The 16,160-nt window shown below is 37.3% G+C and overlaps 1 protein-coding gene across 1 annotated transcript in view; it reads left to right on the plus strand.

Annotated features, from left to right (window-relative positions):
- The first annotated feature begins 4,803 nt into the window (after window positions 1–4,803).
- The window catches only part of LOC578247 (LIM domain kinase 1), a 45,038-nt gene continuing 33,681 nt past the window's right edge, over window positions 4,804–16,160 (plus strand). The window contains exons 1-2 of the mRNA XM_030997409.1: window positions 4,804–5,559; window positions 12,433–12,839. Coding sequence (XP_030853269.1) covers window positions 12,570–12,839 — 270 coding nt within the window. The 5' untranslated portion in view covers window positions 4,804–5,559; window positions 12,433–12,569. The remainder of the gene's footprint in view (window positions 5,560–12,432; window positions 12,840–16,160) is intronic.

Here is a 16,160-nt window from a genome sequence, read left to right on the forward strand (position 1 = left end):
TCGTCACGTAGAACAGCTGTAATAACCCAATACTCTCCGATTACGCTATGTCAGTGATGTTAAGAAAACAATTCTTTGTGTAACATTCGGAATAAGAAAAGCAGGAGATTTAGAAGCGATATCAAGCAACATTCTCCAATACTGCTTTGGATCGTATGATTTGCAGACTGAAGTTCGGCTGCTGTGAACTGTGTTTGTTTTAGAATCGGAGCTTATAATGATCAATTTCTGAATGTCGCGAACCTTCGCTTTTTATCGAGCGAGTATACTAGGTAAGTAGGAATAGATACATGCATGTGCCTTCGTTCTTTGCGGCACTGCTATACAATTTTAAAAATAGACCAGTTCGTAGTTAGCTTTGCTACAAATGACTCCCACATAATGTATGCACATATTCTATTTTCTTATAATGTGTAATATGTTATGTATATACTTGTTAAGGGGTCATTTTCAATAAGCCAATTTAGTGCTTTTCATGATCCCGGCACTACTATTCATAGGGCTATGTATATGTTATTGATTTGTAAATTGTTTTAAAAGTAGAAATAAATTAAACCATGGACTAATAATGAGACTCTTTCTTTGATCACATCATGACCACCACCACCTAATAATGTGTATGTTGATGAGGACATTCATTTGACGCGACAATGTTGATTATGTAATCACGCATCGTCACAGACCAAAGTACTTTTACATTTCTTCAGATTATTTTCGCTGGGCCAGGGCCAAGAGTGTAGTTTCAGGAAAAGTATCGTGATTTAAGACCAGTTAGAGGATCAGTGAACCCCAAATAAGGAAAATGTGTATGATATTAGATTGATCATTAGATTGAATTGAAATACCCTGTTGATCAGGGCAATAATTTAAATTTGAATCCTTGTCGTTATTTGGATAGGAATTCTAGTACGTGTTATTTTAAACCAATCACATGTTCCCAGATCATTGATATTGTGTCTAATATAAAGAGAGATTGCAGTCCTGGGTACGATGATATAAGTATCAAGGTTATAAAGAAATCTATACATATTTTATGTCAACCCATCTGTGCAATATTTAATCAATGCTTAGATTTAGGTATATTTCCTGATGAATTAAAGATTGCTCGTGTGGTTCCTGTATATAAAAATGGTTCAAGTGAAAATGTTGCAAATTACATTATCAGTCTTGCCAATTTTCTCTAAAATTAAATGTATGTAGAATAGATTATTTGATTTTATAAGCAAGTACAATATATTATCTTTGAACCAATATGGTTTCCGTCCTGGACATTCGACGTCATCGGCTCTTATTGATTTTGTTCACACTGTTGTTAATGCTCTTGATAACAAGAAATATATGATTGCAATGTTTTTAGATTTGAAGAAGGCTTTTGATACAGTAGATCACGCTATTTTATTACACAAACTTGAATTATATGGCATGAGAGGTATTGTACTTAAATTATTTGAAAGTTATTTATCAAATAGAAAACAATATGTTGAAATTTCTAAATGCAAATCACAGCAAGGAACTATCTCATGTGGGGTACCACAGGGTTCTATCTTAGGAGCACTGTTGTTTCTTTTATTTATAAATGACCTTAGTAAAGTATCTAAATTATTACATTGTATTATGTTTGCTGACGACACCAGTCTGTTTTTATCCCATCCTAACTGTCAGGACTTACATAATCTATTCAATTCTGAACTTGAATTAATATCTGAGTGGTTTTACGCAAATAAAATGATAATCAATGTAGCAAAAACCATTTATATTATTTTTAGTAATTTATTGATACCAGATTATCTTTCAATTAGAATGTGCAATACAGATATTAAGTGTGTAACGTCAGTAAAATTTTTAGGCATTACAATAGATCATAAACTTACATGGAAAAATCACATTGATAGTCTGTGCAATAAGCTGGCAAAAAATATAGGAATAATGTATTGTTTAAGATCATTTCCAAAGGAGATTTTAAAAATGATTTATTATGCAATTGTATATCCGTACCTTAATTATGGTAAGTAATAATAATAATTATGCAAGTAATAATCACATTGATAGATTGTTTATTTTACAAAAACGTGCGATACGAAATATGTCTCATGCACCTTACCTTGCCCATACCAACCCTTTATTTATTGAATCAGGTGTTTTAAAATTTCATGATATGTATGTATTTCAGGTACTTATATTTATGTACTTATGTAACAATCACCTCTTGCCAGACGATATTAAAACATTCTTTCAGTTCAATAATGAATATCATGGATACAATACAAGAAATGCTAATGATTTTCATTTACCCAAACCCATCTTTTAAAAACTCAATATTATTTCAAGGACCCCAAATCTGGAACTCTCTTTCTTCAGATATTAAACAAGCAGTTTCGTTAAATGTTTTTAAGTCAAAATCTAGGCACTTTATTTTAGACAGGTATCCACCAAGTTTGTTTGTTTAAATGTATAGGCATACCCCCCCCCCCCCTTTTTTTTTATGTTGTTGTAAGTGATTTGTTATTTTTTGTAGCGTCCTTATTTAAATGTATTATGTTACAGGGTCAGCTAATCACAAGGCTTGTTCCTTTCTTGCTGTCCCTCTCATACTTAATCCAAATGTATACTTTGTTATTAATTTTTCTTGTGAATTTTACCCTTTGTATCATGTTGATTTATGAATGTTTGCATGTGTTTTCTGGATTTTTAAGAGCAAATAAATTGAAATTGAAAATTGAAAATCATTAAAGAAGTGGACACTGGTGGACATACATTTGGACTTGCCAAACTTTGAAAAATACCTATACTTTACTGTCCTATTACCTTCTATTTCTTGGAAATGGATAGGATAAGTTTTTAAATGAAGTTTAAAATCATTGAATTACAGCCGAATTTACAGGTATCTCTTGTAAACTGCTTCTTATTTCCTATTGAAAACTTCATATACGTCAATATTCATAATGTACGCCAAAACTGCACATGCATTTCCGTGATTTTAAGCGATTCAGTTTCTTTTGCGCAGGCATTTTGTTGATTCTTCAAGGCACCGTTTTTTTTTTTATGGCTGACTGGCGGCGGTCGTGATGAGATCAAAGCTAGCTTGGAAGCATGTTTGGAATGTCATTATTATACTTTTGACAGAGTCAAGTGCATGAATGTATTATGGTTCCAATCAGTGTCCATTTGTAGTAGGTCCATGATTAACGTCATGGAGACGTCCGGCTTTGTGCATGTTAGGATGATCAAGTGATGGAGCCTGGAGGTGCTTCACGAATACCTTTTGTTTGCCCTCTTGAGAAGAATACTTCCATAATGCATCCGAGAATGTGCCGTCGGTGAATAAATGAATAATACATTACTTTCATGAGCCAGTTATTATCTAGTATTCGTCTCGATGTGTTTTACGATTTTGGTACGAATGACCCTGCCCATGCATGGCTAATTACATTAGATTTTCAATAAGGTATTCGTAAATACTTAAATTACTCAATAGCATCTCCGTCTTAATAAAAACTTCTGACGTTGTATTCTTCTATATAATATATATATAATATCTCTTATTCTAATACGATCGCAAGGACTTTCGGAAATCAACTTTAATTCAACACCTTGTACAGTGCAGAACTGCCTTGTAAAAATCATATTTGGATTAGATATCGTGCAATTGTCATATTAGCACATTACAATGGGTGACGCACACGGCTATGGAATGTGTCTTTCGTTTGTTTTTCGGGGATCTTTGCGGTCGTGTATAGTAGACCTGTTTTGTATATAAATGTATTATATGCATCTTATGTGCATCCGAGAATGTGCCGTAGGTGAATAAATGAATAATGGTTACATTACTTTCATGAGCCAGTTATTATCCAGTATTCGTCTCGATGTGTTTTACGATTTTGGTACGAATGACCCTGCCCATGCATGTCTAATTACATTAGATTTTTAAATAAGGTATTCGTAAATACTTAAATTACTCAATACCATCTCAGTCTTAATGAAAACTTCTGACGTTGTATTCTTCTATATAATATATATATAATATCTCTTATTCTAATACGATCGCAAGGACTTTCGAAAATCAACTTTAATTCAACACCTTGTACAGTGCAGAACTGCCTTGTAAAAATCATATTTGGATTAGATAGCGTGCAATTGTCATATTAGCACATTACAATGGGTGGCGCACACGGCTATGGAATGTGTCTTTCGTTTGTTTTTCGGGGATCTTTGCGGTCGTGTAGTAGACCTGTTTTGTATATAAATGTATTATATGCATCTTTCTCACTATTATTTATTACTTCGGTTTATTTTATGTCACATTTTCACGCTTCACATATAGTTTTCTTAAAAAGTAATATACTGTAAGTATTTAAAATAATTTAAAGACATAAATTAAATTTCGCTGTTCTTGTACTCCTTGGCGTACTAAGGGGCTTGGGAGTCCCCCCCCCCCCCCACACACACACCCCCTAGGCCACCTCCCTGACTTTCAAAGTGGATTTGCGATGCTTCTGTTAATATAAACGAACGGAATATCTTACTATGCTACTGCAGTCTGCAATAATAAGGGGCCGATAAGGCGCCAAAATCGAGTGTCAACATCGAAAACACTTGTCGTAGCGAGGTCGTACACGACTGACAGCGCAACATCAGCTCACCCACCCGACGTTTTTTTTTTCACCCCCCCCCCCCCCCCTTCCCACATCCCACCCAACCTCGGATTTCATTTCGTCCGCAGCGCAGCATATCTGAACCCCAACTGAACGCAACTATTACACGCCGTATAGTATGCGCCCACACGCGCGCCAATTCTCTTGTTTTTATATGATGAGACGGGAAGATGCGACCGCGAGCTTCATCATACGAACACGATCGCTATATTTGTGATGCAGATAGCCTTGGGTAGGTGATATACCAACATGGCTATTAATTTGTCACGAAAGACTGGATATGTTCGCGAGAGAAGCTCGGGAATGGATCGTCGGCTGACCGGGTATATCCCCTATGTTCAGTTGAGGAGACATAAAGAACAAAAAACTGGCGGACGACTTGTACTCTTGCACTTGCAGACGATATTTGCAGTGCCGTATTTGGCGCCTTTCATCGTGTATCGGAAATCCTGTCTTGAACACACATCGCTCCCGATTCGTCAGCTCTGTCATCACAGCTCCTTTATTTGAAAACCATCCGGCAATTCGACTTTCTACGCGTTTGGGAAACCCTCTTTTGAACGATGGGACTAGGTTGCCTTTTTAATCTACCCTGTTGCTTCATCCATGCTTTATCATCCTCGGTTCACAACGTGCTTTAGGGGTGCATTCTCGACGAATTTAACGCTGAAATCACTTTCACTCTCGTGCGCTAGCTTGACGCCTGTCTTTAGTTGCTATCTGCTGCTGATGGGAAGTGCTTTCGTCGTTCACGTTCTTTGCTGAATGGGTCCGGGTAAATAATCCCAGACACGGTGAATCAATATAACCCTCGAAGAGTGGAGAGATGCAGTCATATTACAATCAAGTGAAGGAAGTGCTCTGTAGTCAATCCTAATTATATGCTCTTGTGTTAATGAAATGAGAGGTAAGTCGAAAGTCGTAGAGAAATACTAAGTTATGTGCGAAATATCATAGTTGTTTCTGAATTACATGTAGTGTTAATTTGATGAAAACCGGAGCTTTAACCTGACATGAAGTATTGCATTGCACATTCGGCTGCAGCGCCAGGTAATCTGTTTGTAAGTTTTGATTTTCCAGTTATAAAAAAAACAAGCATCACTACTTTCAAGAGAATGATTAATTCGCTTTATTTATTCGTTTTATACTTCAATAATTATATTCAACCCTAAAAATTACCCATCATTTTATCATCAATATGTGTTCTATTACAACATCTCCATTAGAGTCCCCCTTCTCCCACTTCCTTTCTACCCCTCCCATCTCTTTTTCTCATCTCTTTTTCTAATCTCTTTTTCTCATCTTTATTCGACAGATTTAGAATTAATTTGCATCAAATTTATGGTCCCTGGGCAAGAATCAATTCTGCACTGAACACAATAAATTAGGTCAATATGCTCCACGTCACTGAATGATGTAGCCTGTCTTGCTCTTTGAAGAGCCTTTTATTAGTGAATATAAGGGCACCAAGTTCCTTGAAAAGGGCATGGTGAGTGCTTTACTTGAATTTAACAAGCCTATACAAGGTGCTCATTGTTATGAAGTGATACACACAACGGATCTCTAGTATACTATGTCGACTTAAAAAAGCAAGGGATGAGAATTCATGCTTTTTCTTTTCTCTGTTAACATGCATGGCTTCTAAGTGCATTCTTCATTTTAAGTCGACGTTTCCCTGCTATACTACAAATCCTTTCTTTCTTTCATTCGTTCGTTGTGTATTGGTGTGTCACGAAAGAAAGTAGTAATGACCAATACAATAAATGAAAGGGCTTTGTAGCTCGTCACTCAAACTCTCGCTCAATGCTGAGGCTATTCGGTTGTTTAGGTAAGGCTCTATTCATCGAATGACTATTGATTGGCGTTCCATTATACCAAATAAAGAATTTTCTCTTTGTAGTGATATCGGGTTTTCCGCATCACAGGGTTTGCTTCTGTAATGAAGTAAATGAGAATGTTTATTTTTTTAAGACGTGTGTGAGTGATTCCCTCTTCTTTAATCTCTTTGGAATCCGGGAAGCGCTCGTCACATGCTAGGAATGCAACAAAGCATGACAGGGTATTATCCTCCTAAGTATAATCATTACAAAATTTAACATCGCTTTTCCCATTGTGTACTTGGTTTGGTAATCCCTTTGGCAGCTCACTCAGAAAGCTATACTGAGATGGTAGTAGGTAAGGCGAGCAACTACAAGGAGTCTCATGAATTGCTGGAAAGGTGTGTTGACAAAGTGCTTGTTAATTTACAGTAAAATATGCTAAATCCAGTGGAAGTAAAAACGCATGCGTTTGTGTAGTATACTTTGTGAAGTTTCCTGGTTTGACCGAGATGAGACAATAATTACATGGGCATTGTATTGGTAAGTTACATTCGTGAACAAGGCTTTGCATATAGTACGTTAGCGCGAATTGTTAGCTGTACGGGTCCTCTTCTAATATCCAGCAAGAACACTGTTCGTCTGATCAGAGAATACTTTAATAATTCACATGCCTACTTCTAACACCATTTTCGATTGTGCATTCAAATGGAGTTGTCCTATCTATCGTGTAAACCATTTCGTGTTCAGTCAAAGCATTGATCAATATGTTCTTAAATTGGTGTTTGAAATTTGGTGAATGTATAGATTAGCATTGTACTACTGTCTTGGTACCTGGTTGAGTATCCCTTTGGCAGCTCACTCAGGAAGCTATGCTGGGATGGTAGGTGAGGCGAATAACTACAAGGAGTGTCATGAAGTGCTGGAATGGTGTGTGGACAAAGTGCTTGTTAATTTACAGTCACATCTACAGTTAATTTACAATAAACATGGTTAAAGATCAGGTGCGGATCATGATGTCATAATGACGACAGCTTTATGCATCGTTTCTTATTACATTTTTTGAGCCAAATTCGGATTAGATCAACTTTAAGCGAATGAATGATGGGTTTCGTGTTCCGATATGTCATGCACTGTTTGATTACACTCCTTTCCACTTTCGCAATGTAGAGAATGCCATTCCTTTATTAAAGAATCAAGTTCAAAAGAGTCCAAATCAATATTCATTAGTCCCATTGTTTACACAGACTAATAACATTATATATCTTGTCTCAATTTAGATTGTACTTACAAACTAATGCATTAGAACGGTTTAAAGGTAGGCGTTACTACTGCAGCTAGAAGGGATTAGACCACACAGCGAGCCAACGAGGTCACTGTGACAGGTGGCTATCTCATTAACTCAGCTCTCATTTAACATAAGAAAAAGAGGATCATGGGGGACCAACAGGCACCAATTTGGGAAGTTTTCTATATAGAGGGAGCAAGTAGCTACAAGTAGGACAGTGTGCCTTTAATATTATATTTTAGGTTTTAAATGCTTTCTACACTATTGTTTTGAACATTTTTAATGAGGGAATTTTATCACTACAAAGTTCACTTTTATTAATTATACATACCCTATCCGGATCCCAATATGAATTATTTAAAGTACCGGGCAAGTTTAGATCATCAAGATGCATTAAATATGAATGCATCCGTTAAACCTTACGCATCACCTTAAAGGCATTGTCCAGTTTAGGTAAGTCTCTAAAACATTTTGCCATATATATAACATGATTTGTTGTTTCTGATACATGTAGAAACCGTACTAACAATTCAAAAATCTCCCCTCTCTTAACAAAGCTGAGGTGTCAATTACACAGCTACTGAGATTGGGCGTTAACCTCAAATTGGTGTTCCATTGACAAATGTCATACTTAAGTTCATCGCAAATCATGATGATACCGTGTAAATACCTAATACATGTGTCTTTTAATACATATAGAAAAATAAGACACCAACTTACATTTCAATCTCCTACTCTCACTGTAACTTATTTTACTTCCTTAAAATAAGATTAAGTCTACCAATTTATTTATTTATTTTTTTATTTTATTTATTCGGCATTTCACAAAAAATATAACAATGTAAATATAAGTAAATAAACATTAATATTCCTGGAGGTCCTCTGAGTGCATCAGTTGGCTGCCGGGGAAGAGGAAAGCAAACTAAGTCACTGTAACCGAAATGGTCCCTCTTCCCGACCAACTAGTGCACCCAGAAGACCAGGAAAATATAGCATGAAGATAATTAAAATGTATAACATTTCATTAAAAAACCAGCTGACAAAAACAAAGCACAAGGAGGAAATCAAATTAATATGTATGATGACACTAGGTTATGACACGATACTGAACATTAACATGAGGAATTAAGTCTGGCTTAAAAACTATTGCATCTTTGAAGAGCGAGACATATAGGTTGCCATCCACATTGTATATCGCATGACATTTACGCCAATCTCCCTAGAGTTGATGATGAAAACCCACAGCTTACTCTGTGACATTATCCATCGAGTCACAAGTCATCCAAGTCTGTGTCGCTCATCATCAAACCAAACGCCAATACATACTGTAATAGAGTTAGGGATGATTGGGGGTTGGTCAGAGTAGGGGTTTGACAAAGCATTTAGGATCTTATGTTATATATACTTCTATTCGTATTCAAAATACCAATTATTGGAACAAGAAGGGACAATATTAAGCTTCGGTCCTGGATTTATTATTCATAAGGCCCGAATCTTAATCTATTACTTTATGTATTTTATTGATTATTCTTATTTATTCATGTATCATTATTATTACTAATATTGGTGTAGTCTTAGTAGTTTAGGTAGTAGAAGTAGTATAGTAGTTGTAGTAGTAGTAGTCTCGGTTTTTGTTGTATTTTGCTTACTTCCCCCTTTAAAACTAATCGAAATCTTAAAATTACAACTGAAAACTCTCTCGCGTTCAAGACAGTGAGCAATGTATATAAGTATACATTCAATATATGATTTGTTTTGGTATAATGCTGATTAATTCAGCTTGCTAATTGATATTACGCCTCATCATTCCTCAACCGTAAGGCCTCTCCAACCTCTCCCTTCATATCAGACAACTGACATTCTGACGATTTAACAATAACAAATAGGCATACGTTGTATCGTAGTAGGTCCATGGTTGTATATAGGCGTTAGGATAACATTGGCTAGGAGGAGCATTATTGGCATTCATTCTCATAAACCTGTCATGGACTGCAAAGGTGGATCCAGGATTACATAAACGGGGGGGGGGGGATGTTTAAAATCAGCAAAAGATAAAGTTCAAGATGTATGGTAAACCTAAAGGGGGCGTACCCCTTTTTCATTTCAGGGCATATAACAACCACTGTTGTCCTTTAAAGGAGAAATCAACTCTGATAGCAAGTTGAGTTTAATAGAAGCAGAAACATGAGAGAAACAGGTCAGGTCCTCTGTCCCCCCCCCCCTCCCCCCTCCCCCTTCTCTTAATAGCCTTAAGTGCCCTGGTTACGCCTATGTCATCACCCTCACACACGTGACTCACAATCTACAGACTCCTTCCCCTTCTTATCTACCAAGGAGCATGAAATCTGTTACCATGACAACAAAGTATCATCCGCGCTCTCATTTGATCCGCGTGATATCCAGTTGACGTACACGAAGACTCAGTACCCTTTTATAACATCATTCATCAAAGTCCTTGGTTGAGCTTGTTTTTGTCGCTTGAATTCTGTTCGAGAAACATGGTAATACATGGATGATGCAGCGTGCGAGAAGGGGAAGGATGACAGCAAAGACATGTTAAATGCATCTTGGAGAGAGATGAATTGCTATATGGTTCTAGGACGATAACCCCCTGAACAATTACCCCCCCCCCGGCTAATTACCAACGGGTCAATTACCACCCAAGGACAATTACTCCCCGTTAAATTACCCCCAGAGGACGACCACCCCCGAGGACAATTACCCCCCGGAAATTACCCTTTAGGACAATTAACCTCCGGAAGAAGAAAAAAAATCCTCTTTTATTAAAACCAACTTATTATCAGGATCGACTTCCTGTTTAAAGAAAGGGGGGGGGGGTAATTGTCCTCAGGGTTGGTTTTTCTTAGTTGTCATGAGGGGGGGGGCTAATTGTAATAGGGGGAATTTTCAGGGGAGGGGGTAATTGTCCATGGGGTTAATTGTCCTCGGGGTAATTTTCCGGGGGTGATTGTCCAGGGGGTTAATTGCCCTGTTGCGCATTGTTATAATGAAGCGTTGTGTGTTTGACAATCTCAACGAAGCTAATAATGATGCTGCTACTACTACTACTACTACTACTCCTATTACTCCTCCTCTTCCTACTACTCCTGCTCCTCCTCTCCCCTCCTGCTACTCCTGCTCCTCCCCTCCCCTCCTGCTACTGCTCCTGTTTAGATATCGTGTATCAAAATGTCATGTAAATACAAATTGCAAGAGTAATAACATATATAATAATATATATAGCTACGTTTTGCTAATGTTCCATAATTTCCACACAATAATATTGTTTCATAAAATTGGTCAATGAATGTGTACATTTCAATAGGCCTACCATTTGATGGTTTTACAAATGCGTTTCAAATTTCATATTAAAAAAGTGTCCTACAATGTCTCATGATCTAATGAAATCTACTTGTATCAAAATGACGAGATAATAACCTTATTTATCGGACAATGAAACTAAAATCACAAACCACCTTCAGATTACTTTAGATGAAAAGAGCATTAAATTCATCATATTCCATTATAAAGGTTATTATTTTCCATTGTATTCAACTGCATAATTATAATCTGCTGCTCTGCTAGCAAATTATTTGTCAGGCATTTCCCTGGTTTCTGTATATAACAGCAACCCACGATACGTCAATGACTACCTGCATAGTATAAAGCAGCTCGCATATACTCATGATAATTAGGAAAATACTAAGTTTCCATGGCAACAGTGAGGGTGGTCACTAATGGGAAGTGTCAAGAAAAACAGGATATGCAACACTCTTTTTTTCATGCCGTACATGTCGTAAGCTCAACAAAAGCAAAATGTTATTGTCAACAAAGCAATTAATATATCACACTACTATTTTGGTTTTGCAGCATTTTACTGATTTAAAAGAAATTTATTTGCGTCGGTGTTCTCCGAGCTGTGAAGAAAGTTTTTATTTTTTATATTTTTATAAAGGATAAAGAATTATCTTGCAGTGTAACAAATCTGAAACATGTCTGACCATAACAAAAATGTCTTCTTTTCATTTGCATTTTGGGCCAAAGTGTAGGGGGTGGTGTGAGCAGACAAACACAGTTATTTTTCTTCACTAGTATTATAATTATTAAGGTATGCCAGATGCAGGGAAAGCCTGAAACCGCCAATTATTGAAATCACGAAGTCTGTTCACTCTCGGAATCATTTAAATCTCTTAGTTTACAAACCTTCGGAAGAGGAAACCTTGGAAAAAAATGAATCACTTTGACTGAAGACTTTGACCCCTTCTCGAGGTCAGACGAGAGCCAACAATAATCCGCGCACGCGTGCTCTGATACAACCGTCTTTACGTTCTTTCCTTTCACAACCACCACGGTTTAATAATCAGTATTGCACCAAATGCCTGAGCGGAGCGGGTGTCTGAAGAATTGGATACAAATAATCAAGGAGGCACCTCCCTGATATAATCGCTTTTGCGTTATTATATCGCTTTGTTTTGATGAATGGACTTTGAATTCTAGCTCTATGTAGGGCAAATGATAGCAACTTAAACAGCTTATCAAGGGGATCAAAGTTTACTGTGTAACATGCTACGGCATGTGGAATATCTGATATGATAATCATCTTTGTTTACATGTTTCAGTAGCGGAAATCAACGTTTATAATTATACTTCTCCATTTCTTTCCTTCGTTTTGTAGCTCATTGTGGAATGACTTGTGAAACCAAGGAGCTAATTAGTGGAAAATTCTGAAAAACTCGAGCGGCTAGCTGCAATTAACTCAGATGACGGAAATCTTCTCTGCTTTTCCCAAGGAGTAGCCCCGCACCTTACAGCATGCGTCCCATTGGTCTCGGGTTAGAGGCCGGTAGCGCCCGGACCACTATGTCGGGCAAGGACCCTGTGGCGCCCATGATTATGTCTTTGGATCCCACTCCTGACATCGATCCTTCCACGGCGACGCCTTCTCTGTCTCCCCGACGCTCCCCCGAGCCAAGGCCGGGAAGTAGCTGCTATGCCCTGCGAGCGGCTGTGGGCCTGTTAGCGATGTGGGACGATTTCGATGCGGAGAAGATCGGAGAAGGATTCTACGCTGATGTCTTCAAGGTATGTTGTTTTCAAACATTTCTCCAAATAACATCAGTGCCTCCAACAAAATTAATTATGCGTCATATATGATTATAAGCATATTACTAGATTCTGACGAATCATAAATCATACTGACAAATTCGTATGGAATAAGAACCCATAACAAAGATTTCTGACAGCACTTTAACAAAAAACGTTGGGTTATTCACGGTAAATCCCTCTGTCAACTGGAAATATAATCCTTAACACAAAATTAATTATCAGATATGTAATTAAGTAAAGTGTATACATTCTGTTCAACAATGGAAACCATAATGCCACAGCTATATGGATATTAACGGTTATGAACTTGAAATGGAAGCCTATCGATCGGATTTAGCTGAACGTTCAATACCTGATAAGATAGTTAATAAAATAATGACACGTTTCAAGACCACATTGTGGTTAATAATACATTATGTTTTCATCTGTTAATCCATTGGACTTTGAATAGTCAATACAGCGTTATTGTGCATGGTAAGTGTGTCGAATCGCGTAAAACATTCCTTCTTTTGACATCCGTGTTTATGTTAGGACACTTAAAGAGACTCATTGACATTGTGCCAGTAAGTGTTACAAACTTGCCTGGAAAGAGTAGGAGGAAGTCTTGCAAAACACTTGTGAGATTTGATTGAGTAAGCGATCGCGGGGGATAAGTATCCCTGGATGTATACGTCAGAAGAAGTTAAATGCCACATTACTATGTCATAGACATTTTTTAAGGGTTTATGCGGTACAAATCCTTGTGGACATACCTGTCACTGATTATAATGACACTCTGGTGGAAATCTACGATTGCTCCAAATGAAACTTATATTAATCATTTTGATTTGTAGTTTTGAAATGTTGGTAAAATGACATTCCAAACGAAATTCTATGAATTACTATAACTAAAAGGCAGGGAAGGTTTTTCAAAATGTCATTTTCTGATACGGAATCGCTCCCTTTTAAAGGTAAAGTATTGGAAATGCCCCAATTTCAAAAAATGAAATGGAAGCTCTCATTACCAATCATGTGAAAGAATATGTTTTGACTAATACATGATGATAAAAAATTTCCGGAAACCGCCTACTAATTCATATATTTGGTAAATTTGTTTCTCTCATGGTCTGTGAGAGATATAGGGTAGTCCCATATACATCTTTCTGTGTATAGTGCTTGTAACTTTACGAAGAATGGGCCAAATTTCTTATCATTTTGATGATTCCAGAACCTTGCAGATGCTAGATGCTAGATGATCAACCTTTTCTGATCGATTCCACAACGTTTCTTTCACAATGCAATCGCATGACCATAACTGGTCTTTACCTTTAAGGCTTTTCAATAACATCATATTACAGTAGTCTAGGATTATCCCGAGCGTAGCGGGATTTCCAATTCAATTCATTTGTACCAACAGTCTACAAAGGCGTGGAGAGAAGAATAAAATGACAAAAAATGCTTCTTGTAATAGTAGAAACCCTGGTAGTTTTTCACAAAGAGGAAGTGGGTATTTAGCGCAATGGAGAATATTTCAGCTTTGCCATGTTATCATCGAGTGCGATGAGGTAGCTACAGGGTACATAGGGGTGTACCCTCTTTGAACGGGTGGCGGAAAACAGAAGAGAGAAAAAAAGAAAACGATAGTTTTTCCCCCTCTATTCAAAAGTCTTTTAAATTCGAATTTCATTTGTCAAGAAAGACCCCCCCCCCCCCCCCATACACATAGCCAGGGCCCCATTTTACAAAACTTATCATCAGTGTCAAATGACATTTTTTGTTTTAAGCTAGTGAAATCCATTCTTCTGATTGGTTATCAGCAGATTTGTCACTGATTTTTGTCACTTGTAATTGAAAAAAGGCTTTATGAACCCAGGTGCATTTAAGAACATGAATGACGCAAAGTGAATAATTAATGATGCAAATGAATACTACAAAGTTATTCAAACACTGAATCTTAGCTTTTTTCCCCTTTATTTGTCGACATATTTAATTGCATGTCCAGTAGGTGTTCACCCAAAATTTGCCTATCCTTAACTGACTTAACTTTGTTTTTGTTATCTATCGAAGAATCTTGGTAACCTTTTGTAAACTCTCCATATGTTTGTGTCAATTTATAGACTGAAATTTAGATTTGGTTTCTTCAATTCAACACTATGTTAACCATCGACTATATTCCTCCAACAGTTATGTCTGCATGAGGAGACTAATCCTTTCCCCACATACCAAATCAAGTGTACAGAATATTGATGAATGAATGATTACAATTCAACTGAACGCACATACATCATAGCATGCATATCTTGGTTTTAGAACTTTATCCGATTTGATAAGTCATTGGAATGACCTTTTTGAACTGCATTAACTGCACTGAATGCTTCCCCTTTTTCTTTTCTTTTCGGGTATTACACTTTAGCTGCCAACCTTGACACTATTTTTGGAAACTACAATCAATCCAACGGCCGGGGGTAATAATAATTACAATGAAAAGTGCTTAGAATCGGAATATTAAGCGCTATACAAATGTGACTATTATTATTAAGCGTTATCCCATTGTTTCTTTTCTTTGGTGCTCTCCTTTGCCTTCGTTGAATTTCTGTATCAAGATGACAATTCTTGAGGCAGTTTACAATATTTCTTTATACGAGTTTGGGCTATTTATTGACGTAGCGTTAGGTTTGTTTCTGGTAGTTGCTTAGATTGCAGCAGTGTCATTGAACACAATACTACAACCGTATTATATTTTATCAGACTTGCTTTCACCAAAGAATAGTGATTCACATCTTATACCAAGTATACTTCTCGGATTTATTTGGACTAGGTGTATTTCTATGAGTTCTTTTTTCTTCTTCTAACAATCACCGTTTGTCTCTAAAATAATCAGACCTTGTATTCATAATTACCAGACCGCGAATGCTACTTGTTAGCCTGACCGATATGGCATCGAATCTTTGACACAGGCGCGTACACAGGGGGGGGGGGGGGGTTAAACCCCTCTCCCCTTTGGTTTTTTTTTGTGTGTAAACCCCCCCCCCCCCAAAAAAAAAAAAAAAAAAAAAAATACCCCTAAAACACCCCCCCCCCCCCTTTTGGGGGATTTTTTCCCTTTTTTTTTTCTCTTACCCCCCCCCCCCCCCGCTTATTCATCGGCTGGCTGAGTCGTTGCGAAATTTTCGGCCCGATTTGTAAATGTTAACCCCCCCCCCCCCCCCCCCCCCCCCCCACCTTGTAAAAATCCTGTGTACGCGCCTGCTTTGACAGCTATAATTGCCCATGTAAACTCCACTGGTATGAACATAACGTTAGTCCTTATTGGTCTGA

Source organism: Strongylocentrotus purpuratus, unplaced genomic scaffold (genome assembly GCF_000002235.5).
Source record: "Strongylocentrotus purpuratus isolate Spur 01 unplaced genomic scaffold, Spur_5.0 spur5_scaffold_4, whole genome shotgun sequence".
In the NCBI taxonomy this organism is placed as follows: Eukaryota; Metazoa; Echinodermata; class Echinoidea; order Camarodonta; family Strongylocentrotidae; genus Strongylocentrotus; species Strongylocentrotus purpuratus.